The sequence below is a fragment of the Pseudorasbora parva genome, chromosome 12 (genome assembly GCF_024679245.1).
Source record: "Pseudorasbora parva isolate DD20220531a chromosome 12, ASM2467924v1, whole genome shotgun sequence".
NCBI classification, from domain to species: domain Eukaryota; kingdom Metazoa; phylum Chordata; class Actinopteri; order Cypriniformes; family Gobionidae; genus Pseudorasbora; species Pseudorasbora parva.
The window spans coordinates 12,969,032-12,988,349 of NC_090183.1; the positions used below are offsets into that span (position 1 = coordinate 12,969,032).

Genomic DNA, 19,318 nt, shown 5'->3' on the forward strand with positions numbered 1-19,318 from the left:
TACACAACTTTTCCTTACTTGAAAAAGTTGTTGTACCAATTGTGGTCAGTATTAAGCTTAGATACATACATGTTTTTTAAAGTGTTTATGTTGGCCGAAGGCGTGCGTGCGATGCTTAATGAAGGTTAAAGCACTGGAGTCACATGGACTATTGCAACGATGTATTGACTACCTTTCTTGAACTTTAAAGTTTTAATTCAATTGCTGTCTATGTGGAGTCAGAGATGACTTGGATTTCATCAAAAATATCTTAATTTTAGGGATGCACCGAATCCAGGATTCGGCTTCGGCCAAATATTGGGCTTTTTGACTGGGTTCGGTTTCTGCCGAACCTTAGAATTTTTTTCCACCAAACCCGCTTGCACTACGCGATACTGGTCAAACACGATGCCGCGGTTGATTATGCACTCTAAAAAATGCTGGGTTAAAAACAACCCAAGTTGGGTTGAAAATGCACCAACCAAACAATTGGGTTGTTTTTACCCAATGGTTGAGTTGTTCTTACCCAGCAATTGGGTTGTCTTAAGCAACATTTAACCCAACCACAGGGTTAAAACAACTCAACCACTGGGTTAAAACAACTCAATTGTTGGGTTGGTGCATTTTCAACCCATCTTGGGTTGTTTTTAACCCAGCATTTTTTAGAGTGTGGCAACGTGTTAACTAGGTGGACCGTTAGAATGCAGTAGGCTGTGAGAAAGTGAAAATGGAACTTGGGAACAGAAAATGTGTTGTTTGGCAGTACTTTCAGTCATAAGAATGCAATTCAAGTCGAGCTATATGTTCAATTTCCAATGCCGTTTGTCTCGTGGTGGCAAGAACCCTAAACTATAGCCGTTGGATGTCCGGTTCGCGAACGAATCATTCTTTTTAAGCGGATCTTTTTAGTGATCTGGTCAAACCAGGCAGTTCACCAAATCGGACTGAATCATTCTAAACGGTTCGAGTCTCAAATCAGCGCTGCTCTTACAAGTTACTATAGTTACTCACTTTCTGACATGAGTGACAGTCCCTCAGACTAGAAATAAACTAATATCTTGAAGTATATGTTGTAACTCCAACAGTTCACTGAACTGAGACACATTTTGCTGTGAGAACCGGTGAGCTGAGATTCTGAATGCGTGATAGCTTCATCTTGAACAGAACTGTTTCTCTCGGAAAACGGATGCTGATAATATATGAGCACGGGGGAACCAAGGATTTGTGTAAGTTTAATGTCAATGTAAGTTTATTTAATCTGTGTAAAACATCAGTGTTTGCACAACAGTGGCTGTATTGAGTGCTTTTGCAAAACATGAATGAAAAAACGTATCCAAGATGATGATGATGATGACACTAATAATTATTACTATACTAAGTTTTGATTACAAATACTTTATTTGAATGTGTTTGAATGTATTTTCATCCGCCGGGATGGTAGAAATGACGTCATTACATAAGGACGTGAAAGAAGCGGTGATCCGTTTTTTTACCGGTTCATTGAAACGAACCGTTTCGCGGAAAAGAACTGAACTTCCCATCCGAGAGAATAAGAATTGTGCATGAATCTACAGACAGCAATACGGCACAGTCATCCTGGCATAATGTTGCCTTTTTTTAAAATTAAAAATAAATTAAAAATACACTGCTGTGGACGTTGTTTATGTCATTGTGTTTACTGTGATAATGGACTGAGGATAGGAGTTGGAGTCGGTATTTGGTTTCGGCAGAATCTTAACCAGTGGATTTGGTGGAACCTCAAAAATCTGAATTCGGTGCATCCCTACTTAATTTGTATTCTGAAGATGAACGAAGATCTTATGGGTTTGGAATAACAATTAGTGACATTCCTTTTTGGGAGAACTAACCATTTAATGTGCGATCAGGTTAACTATTGTTCTGAATTTCCTCGGGTGAAATCCAGTTATTTTAATAGTTATCTACACAATCTGGGTAGGGTGAAAGATTTACCCACAGAGATTTGCTGTGTTGACCAACAGAAAGATTCTTGGTTTGAAAGTGACTTCTGTGGGAGTTGTGCTGCATCACTACACAGACAATGGTTGTTTTTTCTTGCAAAATTTGTACACATATTTACAGTAATGTTTTTTTTAAATGCACGGACAAACAACATTCTACACAATACCCAGACAAAGTTCAAATTGCCTTCTGACCTCTCCTGAATCTTTCGCAGTCTCTCTGGGTCTCTGGAGGGGATGGGCTTGTCTTTTTCCTGCTCATCAGTTTGACTCCTCCCCTCTGCTCCTACTCCCACACCAATTATTACATTCTCAGGCATACGGAAGAACGGGCTGTTCATCACCCTGCCAATGCCATGGCTCCGTCCTGCCAGACGTGCTCCGTCCTGCAGCAGCGATGCAGAGAGACCCGAGGCTCCAGCAACTGCTGCACTTCCCTCTGAGGACTCATCTTCTTCATCATCATCATCGTCGTCATCGTCACAATGTATGCCCTGGTCAGGCGTTTTACGGCCATCTTGGTCAGGGAATTGGGGTGAACGCTGAGGGCCCATGCGGACGCTTTCGTCACGCCCTTCCCTCCTGCGACGAGAGAACAGTGGAGTACAGCGGTTCCAGTTCAGCCAGGACAGGCCCACTGGAGACCTGAGTGATTCCTGTTCGGGTTCTACATTAGCGCTCTCCTGGACGGGAGCGAGAGATGCTCCACGTCTGCGCAAGAACGAAAATGCCTGAACGGGGTCCGAATTCCTCAGCTCTGCTTCCAAATTTTCTCTACTGACTGGAGGAGGGGCTTCAGAGGGCAGTGCTTCATCTGGGCTAGAGTCAAATGACCTTGATTCAGAGGCAGAGCTGGCAGTGGAGTTCGACTCCTGACTGGAGCGTCGAGAGAAAAGTCGAGATAGCAGGCGCCTGGTTGTCCGCCTGCCATCGGAGTCTCCGCCATTCTGAGCAGGAAGGGGAGTGGGGGTGGGGCTAGATGAAGGTGGGCTGGAGCTACTGACAGTAAGGGGTGTGTAAGGGGTGGAGTTCCAGGAAGAGAGATGGGATGGGTCCAACACAGAGGTGGAGGTTCTGGTGGAGCTAGAAGTGGATGTTCTGGTGGAGCTAGAGCTGGAGCGTGGTGTATCACGAGAGAACGGTCCAGACTGGTAATCTGTGGTTGGCCTGTGGGAGCTGCGCTCCAGAGGAGAGGGGAGGTACTCGGCTTGGATACGGCGACTAGATGAACTGTTCTCTCGGTGGGATGAGTACTGGCTCTCTTTAGGTCGAGCACCTTGTGCATAGGTGGATGTAACGCGCTCTGAACGGTCTAAAGCACAAAAAGAAATCTAGTTACCATGATGGGCTACAACCTTCTACATCATACAAACATGGGCATAACATTTTTGGAAGAAATAGCATGACATTTGAAAGATCACAAATATTTGCAAATAAAGTGTGTTCAAAGGAGCAAAATTTGTGGCGCTTAATAGTACACATTACAACAAATAAAAATAATCAATTTAAATTAAAGCAAGCATTTTGAAATGATCTGCATTGAATGTTTTCACCAAGTTTTTTTAGGAATATCCCAAAATGTGTGTACATGGATGAAGACTTAAAGTCATCCAATAATGCCTAGAACCAATTAGAGAAAGATATAGAAAAGGAGTGGTAGTGGATGAATGTGTCTGTATAAAACATGTGCACATACACAGTGAAGATGTCAGTCCACTAGGCCGGTAACTAGATTCCCCCAGTGAGGTAAGTCCTAAATCCCCCCTCTTCTCCAAATCCCTGCGAGCCCAAGGACTCTCTGATGGAGTGGATGATGATGATGATGATGATGAAGATCTAGACAAAGGACTAATGTTGGCTTTCCACGAAGAATCTAAAGACAAGAGCAATGTGTTAATACACCATATATCCATACATTAACTAAAGTTATAGTATTTGGACTCTTAAGCCACAGTTTAAATATTTGCAAATACATTTGACTTTCACATACTTCCTAAAGTAGAGTAGGAGTTGGCAGGTTTAGATGTGGATGGGGATCTGAAATATCCTGCTCTATTCGTGTAAGAAAGTTTTGCTCTTTTAGACTCGCTGTCTTGGGACGTGCCAAGAAGTCCACAGTAGGTTCCCAGTCTTCTCTCAGAGTCTGTCTGAAATGCAAACGCACAAAAACAGGCAGTCAGATGTCAAACGTTGAGGTCGCAAAACTACCAAAAATTATGATTTAAGCAGAATTTGGCTAAGTTGTTTTCATACAAATGTGTCCCATATCAGACACTGGTCAATATTACTTGACGTGTTCATTATGACAGCATTCAATTTCACATTGAATGTACATATATTGCCACTTTATAAAATCAAGAAATCAATCTTAAAGCCACGCACAAGCATTAGACACTTTCCAAAACAACAAAAACATTAAAGGGTTTGTTTACCCAAATTTATGTCATTAACTCCTCACCCTAATGTCATTCCGCACCGTAAGACCTCCGTTCATCTTCAGAACACAGTTTAAGATATTTTATATTTAGTCTGAGAGCATATGCAAGCGTATGCACACTATACTGTCCAGAAAGCTAATAAAAACCTCAAAGTAGTCCATATGTGACATCAGTTAGTTGATTAGAATCTCTTGAAGCATCGAAAATACATTTGGTCCAAAAATAGCACACTACAACTTTATTCAGCAGTTTTCTCTTCCCGTTTTTTTTAAATTTATTTTTTTATCCTTAAATAAGGATTAGAATGTTTATGAATCAGCATATTGATTCATGATTCGGATCGTCAATGTCACTTTTTTTTAGTAGTTTGGCAGTTTAACACACAATCCAAATCATGAATTAATCCGCTGATTCATGACCGTTTGATTCTTTATTTGAGGAACACAGAAGAAAAGATTATGCTGAAAAAAGTCATTTTTTGTGATTTTTGGACCAAAATGTATTTGATGCTTCAAGAGATTCTAATTAACTAACTGATGTCACATATGGACTACTCTGATGATGTTTTTTATTCCCTTTCTGGACATGGACAGTATAGTGTGCACACACTTTTATGAAGGAACAGAAAAGCTCTCGGACTAAATATAAAATATCTTAAACTGTGTTTCAAAGATGAACGGAGGTCTTATGGGTGTGGAACGATATTAGGGCGAGTCATTATGACAAATTTCATTTTTGGGTGAACTAACCCTTTAAAGGTCCCATGGCATTACATTTTTATTGTATGAGGTTTTTCAACATTAATATGAGTTCCTCTAGCCTGAATATCATCCCCATGTGGCTAGAAATTGATCGGTATAACAGAGTTCTGCCTGTCTTTCTCTGCCTTTGAGAAAATGACAGCCCAGACGAGCTGATCTTGAATTTTCCTGTTATGACGTCATAACAGGAAAGGTTCTCTCCCCCTCCTCTGCTTTGCCGGCCCAGAGAATTAGTAGAGAATGGATTCAGTTTATCAGTCACGATGTCAGCAGCACAGGCTTTACCATATGGATTCGAGTAACTGTTCATTAAAGCCTGATCTGTGATCAGTGAGTTCTGATGTGTAGCTAATCATTAAAGTTCACACAGACTTTCTAAATCATTTAATACTGTCAGTCCTGCCACTGGCCGTCTTGATGCCCTAAGCATAATGCATCAGTGAATCAAGCCAGTGACTAAAATGGGCAACTGTGGTCGAGTACTCGATTACTCGAACGTGACAGCGACGATCGCTCTGACTTTAAAAAATATATTTGTATATTTCTCGGATTGGTTATTGCGGCATTTTGGACGGTAACTGAGGTCTGATTGGTTAGCATTAGACAGCACGCCTTCCAGACCACGAAATAAAGTGAAACTAAAGCGCGCAGTGATGCCTGAAGCACTGAGAATGATCATGAAATACAGTGAAAGATGTGCGGCAGCCAATCTGTCACATACACAGCATTAGAATGAGAACATGATTGTCATATAATGTTGTATTCTCCATGCTTTAGCTCCCCGTGGATCAGCTCGCGCTCGGAAATCCCCAACCAGAGTCAGAGCGCGGTCAAATTCATCTGCGCACCCGCGTCCTTTTCCACAGATGCAAGTTGTAAGATTATGTGTTTTATACTTGATTATATGTTGTCTATATCAGATTAATCTAATTTAGGACGGCGTTTGGTTGAGTTTAATAACCAGCTCAAAGCGCTGCCGTTATTTCGGCTGGTGTTCATTCTCTTCAGCTTCAGCTCAAATGCAAACAGCCCGACATTATCGCCTCTGGGTTATTTGAGACGGTCATATTTTTAGATAGGCTATTTCTTTTTCAAAATCATTGATGATATTAATAATGCAGCAGTGTTACTCATTTTTTTAAACATTCTATCTGTTTTAATGTTTCTCATGGATTCAAAAACGCGCAGTGATGCGGTTCTCACTTTGATCATGAAAAATAAAATTATGTGCTGATCTTAAATTTTAAGATATTGTAAATTAAGTATTGTAAATTATCTGTGGTTTCGTTGCCTGTGAATTAGCGTTGAAGAGCGCATTCAAAATGAGTTTCATTTTCAAGCCTGTTGGCAAAGTTCACATGCGCATTTGCGTCCTTTTGGGCAGATGTAAATTGTAATAGGCATATATCTGATTAATCTCATATAGTTTCATATCTCAATGATGGAGACACCCCGCCCCCCACACAAGCCCCGCCCATGGTTAATCGATTACTCGTTTTTGAGACCTATCGATGATCGAAATGAAAAATTGACAAAAATGCCCATCCTTAATATAAAATAGATCAAATATAATTGTGTGCGTGTTTGCACGTGTGTGTACATTAGTTTGTGTATATATTTTTGTAAAAGTGATATTTACAAGTCTGCCTCTGTCCCCACTAGTGGATTCTGTCCATGATCGATCACGGGAAGATGAAGAAGAGGAAGAAGACGAAACTGAGATAGGAGTAGAGAGCATCCAGTTGGTGTGACGGCTTTCAGTTGAACTGTAAGCTCTTGGCGAGCTCAGCAGACGGGAGCTCTGGAACACACGGGAAACATGAGAAATGAACACACAACACATGGACGTCAGAACATAAACACGGCAGGAAGAGACTAAATTATTGACACATTCAACTACTGTTTATTCCAAATCATAAAAGAAAAGTATGGACCAAGATTCAGATTAAAAGCAATCAACCACAAAGCCTCTACAAATAGTTTCCTTTCTTAAGCATATGGGTGTTTTTCTGCTTTGTTATGAAGAGAAATCCCCTGTGGCAAACTATATATGGATGAGCTGATGGTGGCCAGCAGTGTTTAATGTCCACTTCAACACTGGCTAATCTAGTGATGTAGCCAAGTTCTCAGATGTGATCTTCAAAAAAAAAAAAAAAAAACTCTGGAGAGTCAAAAACAACTTTAGTAACTTTATCTAGCGAGACAGACCTTGACAGGTTGACGAGATACACCGGGGCCAGGAATCTAGTGTGCACTAAAAAAAGCTCAGTGAACCAAAGCAGTGTAACATGAAGATCTTTCCACAGCCCCAGCAGCCCGAGGAAACTGAGATGCTAATAGAGCTAGCAGTAGCACGCCGATCTCCATAGTGCCCCTCTCATGATTCTAGAATTTTCATTTACTGACTGAAAGGGTGGAGAAAACAAATCAACTTAGCAAAAAACAAAACAAAAAACAAGGGAGAGCGTGAGAGAGTCACAGTCCCTTAGGTTAATATTTTGCTATATATTGTATAAAGCAAATATCTAGTTTTCACTAACACTACATTTAAGAGTAGCTGACACTCTGAAATGTATTACAACAACAATTATATTGTGCAATTAACACTTTGGAACAATTGTATCCATTTACAGAGCATATTAGGATGCCTAAATTCTTAATTTTATTTGTAATCTAATTTGTTAAAAGCTTGCCCTTTAAATAATTGTACGTACATTTTTCTAAGCATAGCTATCAATATAATTTTATTCAATGCATCTGTGGCTATCTTCATGGCAAACACTGAATTACAAAAATAAAAGTGTTGCATATATACAATAATAAAAATGTATTTTTTTTTTTAAAAGTGCTACACTGGTCATTAAAGTTTTCCACTCTCACAGAATGGATCCTAATCAATATTGGTACACAATTCAATTTACTTGTTTCCCGAGCCGTTTCTTTATTGTCTGTCCTTTTTTTTTTTTTTTTACAGTTTTTTTAGGAATATTACAGTGTTTAAAAGCTATCAACAGTCAAATTTCTTAGCTTTCCATGGCTGCATCCTTAATGGTTGAAATATGTAATTTTTCAAATATACATTGGGAACGGAAAATATTCAGACACCCTTAAATTTTGTACTCGGTTTTATTGCAGCCATTTGCTAAAATCATTTAAGTGCATATTTTTTTCTCTCATTAATGTACACGCAGCACCCAATATTGACAGAAAAACACAGAATTGTTGACATTTTTGCGGATTTATTAAAACAGAAAAACTGAAATCACATGGTCCTAAGTATTCAGACCCTTTGCTGTGACACTCATATATTTAACTCAGGTGCTGTCCATTTCTTCGGATCATCCCGGAGATGGTTCTACACCTTCATTTGACTTCAGCGGTGTTTGATTATACTGACTGGACTCGATTAGTAAAGCCACACACCTGTCTAAATAAGACCTTACACCTCACAGCGCATGTCAGAGCAAATGAGAATCATGAGGTCAAAGGAACTGCCTGAAGAACTCAAGAGACCGAATTGACCTATCGGTAAACCCCTCGCCTCGAATGCAGAAGAGCACCAGTTGCATGAGCACTAAAACTCTGACACCTTTAGGTTTCATTGCCATAGAGAAACATTGGAAAATCTGATGCTCTCATCAGTTTGATGGTGTTTATGCTACAAAAAGGGTAAAACGATGTTCCTGGGGTACTGTAACACTCATTCCAGGTATCCTGAGAGGATTTTTTTTTTGGTTGTCATACTCTCATTAAGTTATGATTAAAGTTAGTGATGGGTAACTGTTCTCACATCATGTAACTGTGTTCAGTAAAAAAAAACAAAAAAAACATGGCCTACATTTCATTTTATCTATCCATATTAAGATGATTACATGTGAATTAATTCAACCTAACGTTAACCCTGTGGTAAATGAACAGTGTTGATCCTGGATGTTATCATCTGCGATCATAATGAGGATTCAGTTTGTTTTTGTAAACATTTTTGATATTTTTGTAAGTTTAAATGATTACGGTCTACATTAGCTGTCTTACTATAGTTGAGGGACTCCTATTTTGATGGGTATTATAGTTTATAGTTTACGGGAAGTGAAAGGGAGAGCTTGCATGCAGTTTATCGGAGTTGTTTGCAGATACAGATTTACCAGTTATAAACTGCACATGGTCTGTATATGTCTGTTTATTGTTCGTTGTATGAGTTTGTGTAATTTGCAGTGTATGTTAATGATAATGCAACGGAGATAGAGTTTCTAAATGAGATGTAAATACGCACGCTTTGTTTGTTCAGCTGATTTTCAGGTGATTTTTGAAGTGAAAAACAATGTAATAAACTTCATAAACCACCAGAAAAGTTTGGTCATCATTTAGACAGGGTATACGCTACATTTTGTGTCCAAAAACATCTTGGGATGAGGTTTACACACTGACAGCTGTCATTCTAAGACATAGCAAATCCATTTGTTTGTCCGAGTTAGCAACAGTAACTAAGGGGGGGCGGGGCTTACCTATAGGTCAATTGTGGCAAGGCAGAGATCTGGCCTAGGTTAAAAAACAATTTCTACTGCACTTAAGGTTCCCAAGAGCACAGTGGCCTCCATAACCCTTAAATGGAAGATGTTCGGAACGACCAGAACCCTTCCTAGAGCTGGATGTCCAGGCAAACTGAGCTATCGGGGGAGAAGAGCCTTGGTGAGAGAGGTAAAGAAGAACCCAAAGATCACTGTGGGTGAGCTCCAGAGATGCAGTCGGGAGATAGGAGAAAGTGAACATTCACTGCAGCACTCCACCAGTCGGGGCTTTATGGCAGAGTGGCCTGACAGAAGCCTCTCCTCAGTGCAAGATGCATGAAAGTTTGCTAAAAAAAACCTGAAGGACTCCAAGATGGTGAGAAATAGGATTCTCTGGTCTGATGAGACCAAGATAGAACTTTTTGGCCTTAATTCTGAGCGGTATGTATGGAGAAAAATATCACCTGTTCAATACAGTCCCAACAGTGAAGCATGGTGGTGGCAGAATCATGCTGTGGGGTGTTTTTCAGCTGCAGGGACAGGACAGCTGGTTGCAATCGAGGAAAAGATGAATGCAACCAAGTACAGGGATATCCTGGACAAAAACCTTCTCCAGAGTGCTTAACAAGACAATGACCCCAAGCACAGCTAAAATAACGGAGGAGTGGCTTCACAACAACTCTGTGACTGTTCTTGAATGGCCCAGCCAGAGCCCTGACTTAAACACAATTGAGCATCTCTGGAGAGACATGAAAATGGCTGTCCACCAACTTTTACCATCCAACCTGACAGAACTGGAGAGGATCTGCAAGGAGGAATGGCAGAGGACCCCCCAAATCCAGGTGTGAAAAACTTGTTGTATCCTTCCCAAAAAGACTCATGGCTGTATTAGATCAAAAGGGTGTTTCTGTTAAATACTGAGCAAAGGGTCTGAATACTTAGGACCATGTGATATTTCAGTTTTTCTTTTTTTAATAAATCTGCACAAATGTCAACAATTCTGTGTTTTTCTGTCAATATAGGTTGTCGTGTGTACATTAAAGGTCCAGTTCTTCGCGTGTTTTCGAAGCTTTGATTATGTTTACAGTGTGCAATATAACATGAGTTCATGTTTCGCGTGTAAAAAAAACACAGTATTTTTCACACAATTGACTTATCTGTAGAGCGCTGTTTCCTCTGTCCTAAAAACGGCCTGATGATTTCCTTGTTCTATGAAGTCCCTCCTTCAGAAATACGTAACGAGTTCTGATTGGGCCAGCGCTTCCCGTGTTGTGATTGGACAGAAGCTTAGCGCACTTAGCCCGGAAATGTCCCGCCACTTACCATAACGGGGAGATGAAAGCGCTGAATGTGTGCTCTTCTCCACGTGGGAGAGCAACAAGACCACGCCCCCTATCTTGCGTGTTCTTGTGGGAGGAGGGTTAGTCAACAAACAGTTCTAGTGACGTCATTACATCCCTGCACTTCCTGCTGTAGTCCATACCGGCCGTTCGCTGTAGGCTTTGAAAGGGAACTTCTGTTAAATAAAATACCTCGCTTGGCATTGAACTTTATAATTTTACAGGTATTATTTATGCTCTAACAGCAACATTACACACTAACTAAAGTTTGAAAGATGGAATCGCAAAGAAACGGACCTTTAAGAGAATTTTTTTTTACTTAAATGATTTTAGCAAATGGCTGCAATATAACAGAGTGAAAAATGTAAGGGGGTCTGAATACTTTCCGTACTCAATGTATTTGTGTGACGAAATAAGTACATTTGACATACTACACATTTTGTAACCTTAATTGCGGTGTGGCATTTTGCAATATTTTATATGAATATTTTGCAAAAATTTGTGGAAAAAAACATGAATATCATTGCTTTGTGTCACTGAGGCATAATCAACTCATGAATCATTTTGTAATGAATCTATTGACTTTCATTCAATCTAAAGGAAGGGTTAAATCATTTTCTGTAACAATCAATAGATGCAATCACAGATGCTGTCAAAAGAACTACTAAACCTGTATTGAACCTGAAACACTCCTTTAACTACACTGGGTTATGCAGGAATAAAATATGGATTTCTCAGTGACTGGTTCAGCAGGATGGGTGATGAGTCAGTTGTGATGTTAGCGATCTAGTGAAAGAGACTAAAGGTACACTGCCGGTGGGTGTGAATATGGATATTATGGAAATTAATGTGTCACTATAATACCTGATAGTCGGAGTCTAACTTGACAGAAGCGTCCCTGCCAAAGCGCTCTCTTCCCAAGACGGTCCCTCTGCCATAGAGCCGACTCGCGCTGAGTGCTGAAGATGAGGGCGATGACAGCGACGAAGAGCTGGAGACAGCAAACGGAAACCGACGAGACTTCGAATCCATCTCTGCACTGTACCCTGAGAGACAGGGGGACACATAGTTACAGCTGCATACCCATGACAGCAGTCACTGCTAAATTCCATTTAAAAACAGGATTGGTAATGAGATGTTTCAGAAGTGTCTTTTGTCATGTACTTCCATTACCTGTCAAGCATTACAAGTTGCCTCCAGCAGTATGATGGTTTTAAAGGAATAGTTCTGTCATGTACTCAAAATCACATTGCTCCAAACTTGCATGACTTTCTTGACTCCTTCAGACACTATTCATTGTAATTACACAGTAAAGAACAACCAGCAAATCGCTAATGTGTGATGTTTCAAAACCCATTAGACTTGGTTCATATTTGGAACACAAACATGTCACTTGCTCTCTTATTTGAACTTGTGTCATTAAAATAGACTAGTGTTTTGATCATGTTTTACATTAGCCAAGTAAAAAAATACACGCATAAAAGGTATACTCGCAGGTTTACTGCAGCATCCTGAGAAATTTTTTTGAACATGGATTGGACCCATTTAACATTCAACAGCCCAACATATATACATACATGTTCTGAATTATGTCATAAATGATTGATCTGTCATTCCAAAATACTCTTTCCACTTGTCATCTGTGAAGTGGATAATGTCCAACCAGTCCTTCATTCGGACCCTTATCCTCAGACGGCTTGTTTTGGGCGTGAGAACGGGCGTTTTCACTGTTTGATAAATATAAGCACGGCATAATGGTTCGTCGTCGCATAATTAGGACCCGAATTAAAAAAATATTAAGTCTGCTTTTAAAAACAAACCAAATGATGGTTAGTATGCAACAACAGCAAGTTAACTATATTCGTGCAGCGTGCACATGTCAAAAGATTAAATCCGATTAGAAGCTTGTGCCAAATGCGCAGATCAATTGATCACTTTATTTATTGTTTGTGTAAACATTAGGGATGACCCTGAATTGTCGAAGATCTGATGCATCGATATGCAGAGCGGGACTCAACCACTGATCTCACGGTCAAATCTTTGCGGGTGGTATGAAAGAGGATCATACCATTTTGATAATATGGGGGTGCTCAATATTTTAGAGGTGGCGCGGCGCTGAGCTTCGTGTCCGGTGTGCGACCCCTTTAAGGGCCCTGAGCGTCGCACCATTAAAATTCGAACACATTCAATGAGTGAACACACCGGTGGCGGTGTTCAGTGCCTGTCCGCAGCGAGCGCCACTTCAAAGTTTTATATTAAATGTATATTATATTTCCCCCAAATTGTCAATGTACATACTGATTTCACCCTGTGGTACAAGATACACACATCAGCTCTTCTGTCAGAAGTTGATTCAAAATTGAGCTTGCGTGTATAAGGTGCATGTCGGGTATGAGACACCCGAGACGGTGCTGAGCTTTGCGTCCGGTGTGCGACCCCCTTTAGGCAAAATCGGCAGAGTAAACACACTCAAAGTGTTCTTTTCCTCTCTAGGCAGGTATTTAAGTTTATTTATCTTTTCTTTTATATATTTGTGTGATTTTCTGTATTTCGATCGCAGCTTTAACATGTTGAGAATGGTTTATATCCACCACATTACCTTTTATTTAAACCTAAATAAGAAAGCCATTGTCAGTTCGTCTGTCATTTGGCAGGCAGTTTTGCTCACTTTTTTAAACGTTATTGCTGTGTGCATTGCCTTAAAAAAAATAGTTTTACCCTCCTGCTGACTAGTGTTGTACCTCTCCCAACCCATTCACACACAGATGATTCGACTCAGTCGACCATAGAAAGAGTCGACAATTCTGATTTGATTGTGTAAATCCTTAGTCGGGGACACCCCTGGTAAACACTAAGTTTGGATTCATCAATTAGAATGAATTTATTCAGACTGAAGTAAAAAAAAAAGTGTCCATGTAAACATAGCTACAGATATCAGTACAGCAGGAATATTAGGATGCAGTCACTTTAAGAGCCACATGTCAGTTCCACATGCCAATTTCCTGCAGAATTGGTCTACTTTTACACTGTTGTCTGTTTTGTTTTTTACCCCGAGGGCTGAGACAAGGCCTCCTGGAAGAGTGCACACAAAAAACAAAACAAACTCCAAATCAGTTTGATATATCTGCATTTTGAATAATATAGCCGATATGCAGATGGATTAAATTGAACAAAAATCATTCAATAAATATTTGCAGCTGATATATTAGTGCATCTCTTATTTTTAGCACAGTATTATCTTCTCATCATAGAGCCTCCCCAGAATTTGAATGTATCAACAGTACAAAAAGAAATTGTATGAGTAATTTATACAAAGAGCTCTATAATAATAATAATAATAATCCTTGTTAATCCTCAAGTCTTCTGAAATGGCATGCCCTCTTTATATGATGAACAGATTTTATATGGATGAACAGATTGATCAACGCACACGCATAGAGCACATCAAAAATCGCAAACGGACGCTCAAACACTCGTTTGACAAGAATCAGTGAGGTTTGTTTTCAAGAGTCAAGTACTGTTGAGCTTCTGTTTACGCATTTGATGTCCTCTATATATGTGAAATGATAAAAGACAACATTTAAGCTGTACATCATACCCCGTGTCAATCATGTCCATTCAGAAGACTTTATTGATTAAATAACTGAAATAAATATTTTCCATCACATCTTTTGGAAGCATGCAAATGTAAATGACAGAATTCTCCTTTTTGGGTTCATCATTTCATGCATTAAGAAACAAAGGGTGTGTTTACATGCACATCAGTAAGCTGATAACTAAAAAAAAAAAAACATTAAGTTTATTGAAATAATCTGTTTTCCCCGTTTACATGCAAACCAGTAAACTGACAATGACTTTATAAATAAACTGGGTTATTTCCTTGTAGTGACAGTTTTTCAAATGTTACGTCAGTTGTGATGTTAAAGGGTTAATTCACCCAAAAATGAAAATTATTTCATTAATTACTCACCCTCATGTCGTTGGACACCCGTAAGAACTTCGTTCATCTTCAGAACACAAATGAAGATATTTTTGTTGAAAGCTGCTGGCTCAGAAAGGCTTCAGAAAGGCCTCCATTGGCATTCAGTACATTTCCACTCAAAAGACCCACAAAGACACTTAACACAAGGTCCATCTCACTACAGTGGCTGTACAATAACGTTACAATGCGGCGAAAATAGTTTTTGTGCGCAAAAAAAAATCTAAATAATTACTTTATCCGCCAAGTAATCGTCTTCTGTGTAGGTCTCTGACGTGAACTCACGCAATAACGGCACTCCTCTTCGCTTCCGGGTAATGTAACGGAACGGCAGATCTGAGTCCTTCTCGCACATGCTTCGAGTTCACGTCAATAACTTGGTGGATAAAGTCGTTATTTTGATTTTTGCGCACACAATAACTATTTTTGTCGCATTGTAACATTATTGTACAGCCACTGTAGTGAGATGGACTTTGTATCGATGTGTTTAGTGCCTTTATGGGTCTTGTGAGTGGGAATGTACTGAATGTCAATGGAGGCCGTTCTGAAACATTTCTTAGCTATCAGCTTTTAACAAAAATATCTTCATTTGTGTTCCGAAGATTAACGAAGGTCTTACAGGTGTCCAACGACATGAGGGTGAGTAATTTTCATTTTTGGGTGAACTAAACCTTTAAATAGTGTGTGCACCGTGTCAGCAGGAGATTTTCGGCTTATATCCCTCATGGAGTTCAAGATGCAGCGTTTTGACTAAACCTCTTCTACTTCTGCTGCATGAGAAGAGAAGAACACATCTTTACAATTTTCTGGGTCTTAAAAGAGTCTGCGTTGTCCTCATTTCATGCAAAACGCTAGCTCGCTCTGTCTGGATGCATTTAAATCTGCTCTAACTTTGCATTTTTGTCACCCATCACACCTGCGCACTTCAATAAGCCAACAGAAAACAGGCTACTGGTTTACATGCAGTGCGAAATCGGGGTAAGAGGCAAAAAAAAAACTTTACTGACCTTACTTCAATAAAAGAAAACGGGTTGCCACTGCATTTACATGACCATGTTCATTGTTGGCTTATTAGGCATAATCAGCTTAAGAACGTGCATGTAAATACACCCAATGTCAGTCACATGGGTTTGGAAGAATAGGAGAGTAATTAAAATAGTACTTGAGAGATTAGTTTACACAAACTCAAAGTATGAGTAAAAACCGGAAAAATGTGAACCTAAACCATGTTTTCCTGAGATCAAGAGAGGAGGAGTTGAACTGCACGAACACACTGGTAATCACTTTAACCATCACACATGACCAATAATCAATAACCCCAGGGAAGGGGGGCAGCCTTTACTAGACCACCTCATAACACTTCTCCCCCTCCATATACATCTTCCTACTGCACCCTTCATCAAGCCCTCTATAAATACCCTCCTCTCTACAGTAGAGTATCAAAATAGCACCTTCCTGCAATGAAAGCTCTCTGCTGTATGTCAAGCTTTTTCCAAATCACATTTGCCAAGTGAGCACGCTGCTAAACTTAACCTGAAGGCACGGAAGCACTGCTTCAGTCAGGTGTCAGGCAGAAAAAGAGCAAGTGAGACAGCGGATATTGCAGGCCGAAGCATGCGCTTGAAACGTATACTGGATCCAGAATGTTGGTGAAAACATACAGTGGTCCTCAAAGTATGCAAACACTTACTGTAGGAATTCTTGTACCAAGCCATTTAGTTTGATGATTTGTGGCATCATTTAAAACTTTCTTCTGAATGTCTGAGCTGCTCTCTTCCAAACAACAAAAGGGACAAAAAAAACAAAAAACACCATAATCGGCACTATATTGTATTCTAAGCCATACAACGGCTTTGTTCTAGAAAGAGACTGGTCTTTACTTACTTATATTGGGTGGAAATGAGAAGTACAGACAGTCTGGTAAACTTCTCCTTTTGTGTTTGACAGAAGAAAATCATTCAAGGAGCTAAATTACGATTTTACTTTTGGGGTACATTTCCATAGATCAACATACCAACTTCATATATGCAAAAGCCATATGAGTGGATGAAAACAACCGAGACACAAACATTAACATCAGGGCGTGTATGCAACAGAAGGCACAACAAAAAGTTAAACGCCCGTGTGAAACACTGTGGCTTTGTTTGCCGATTATGCAAACAGTGCATGAACATTTTGTTAAACTAAACCCAGACTTGTACACTCAACAACAACAAAATATTTACAATTAATAGCACACCTAATAAAATTAGAATACATTTTAGTTACTACCTACATGCTTTTAGTTGAAGGTCCTAAATGCAGTTTATCATCAGATATGTTCTCAGGGCTGTGCCTGAGTTTGTACTTCAAATATTTTAAGTGTCAACCAGTGCAATTTGACTCATGCGTGGATATTTTAGATCAATGACGTCTCAAAATGTCTTTCTGGTCTCCAGATCACAACATTCAAGTCCAGTTTAGTGGGCTTGTCTGAACTTGACAGGACAAACAGCATGCTTATGATTGTAAACCACAGCTGATACAGATCAAACTGGTGAGATGTCAGTGATTTGCATGAGCTCAGCACAACTCTCGAGTTACAAGAACATTAAAAGACAAATGGCTCGCAGAGGAGGTAAACACGGATTATTCATCCTGTACAAAAGCTTTTGCTCCAACAAAGCTGACTGATTTAACCCACCGCGTTCAAAAAAAGACATGTTCGTGACATGCACCACTGACCCGTTAAACTAGAAGCTGTAGGTTGCATGTGATCCCAGCAGTCAGTCGCATTAATAAACCAGCACTCTGCCAGATGTCTAGGCCTTGTTTTTGTTTGCCAGGGCACTTCGTAAATACAAGCATAAAGCTCGTTTGAGCAAACAAATGTACTTAATCCGTAAGCGTTTATATTACCATTACCAAACGCACCCGTTAAAGCGCACCAAATCTCATCGTGTTAAATCGTCTTCTACTTCCCTGTGAACTCACCTCTGATTTTCCGTGTCTCTGCCTTTAATATTAATGGCGTCCGTGTGTTGATATAGGGAGGGTCACGTGGTTTAAAGTGTAAGCGGACACCCGCAGGAAACGCGTAACGTCGCTCACGGAGACTGATTGCAGCCGCCCTAGCCAATGAACGGCAGCGAAGCCAAATACGCCCCGCCCTCTTTCTCTTGAGCATTGACAACAAGACGCATGTAAATAATAAATGGGTTAGGTTGTAAAACCAAAAATAAAATTAGACGTTTCGATTGATTCTATCCAGCAATTCCGTGTTTGCAAAAACTGGAAACATATATAAATGGCATCGTTTTGTAGTCTAAATATTTCCATGAACGAGCCTTAAATTTATACTTTTTTTTAGTTCACTCCGTTATATTTTAAGACTCACTTTATATATATAATTTAATTATTACTATTTCAAATTACATATAACTTTAATTACACTGCATGTATAAAAAAATAGTATTGTCAAATCGATTAATTGTAATTAATCGCATCCAAAATAAGTGTGTTTACATAATAGCCTATATGTGTGTACTGTGTATATATATATAAAGTATATATAAATACACTCTCATTCATGACATGTATATATTTAAGAAATTGTTGCATATATATACATTTATATAATGTATATTAGCTATATATAAATATAAACATTTCATATTTAAAAATATGCAACATATACTAGCATTTGTGTGCAAAATAATTCTACACAGTACACACACATATTATATACACACAAACTTTTATTTTGAATGTGTATGTACACTCCTTGAATAAAATAAAAGCAAGGCTTTAAATATTTGTGATTTTATATTATTATTATTAATATAATAATAATAATTATTATTATTATTAATATGCTTTATTCAGACTACATGTTTACTTGTGTATTTTTTTTCTGTTAGTTGTTAGTCATAATGTTGTGTAATATATATTTTATTGAATAATTAAAAAAACTTAAAAGTGCAGGTGGCATACAAAGCAAGTAATGTTAAATAGTTAAAAGTGTCATTCAGTGCAAATAAAATTAAAATATTCATCCAGAAAATAAAACACTAAAATTGGACAAAAGGGCATTTGTAAAAGATTTATTGTGGTTTTTACAGTTTCATATTCGTCCATTTGTTTCCCTGTCCAGTAGAGGGCGGTATAATGCATCTGATACGGTAATGACTGCACTGTTTCAATTTGTATTTGCTCACAGCCTCGTGGCATTTATCCTGTCAATGTGGTAATTAAAAACATAGCGAAGTGAGAACGAACCATACTAACAAAAATGTTGCTTTACAAGTTACAATGTCTTAAAATGCACTAGTCAGATGGAATATTCATGTATTTGATTA

General features: G+C 39.1%; 1 protein-coding gene across 5 annotated transcripts in view; it reads right to left on the reverse strand.

Annotated features, from left to right (window-relative positions):
* The window catches only part of marchf7 (membrane-associated ring finger (C3HC4) 7), a 32,774-nt gene that overhangs the window by 4,911 nt on the left and 8,545 nt on the right, over positions 1–19,318 (reverse strand). For 2 of the 5 annotated variants that reach the window (XM_067459204.1, XM_067459206.1), the window contains exons 3-7: positions 11,867–12,048; positions 6,797–6,958; positions 3,949–4,105; positions 3,655–3,831; positions 2,154–3,270 (exon numbers count right to left, since the gene is read on the reverse strand). In XM_067459204.1, coding sequence (XP_067315305.1) covers positions 2,154–3,270; positions 3,655–3,831; positions 3,949–4,105; positions 6,797–6,958; positions 11,867–12,034 — 1,781 coding nt within the window. In that variant the 5' untranslated portion in view covers positions 12,035–12,048. The other 3 variants (XM_067459202.1, XM_067459203.1, XM_067459205.1) reach the window with 3 other exon arrangements.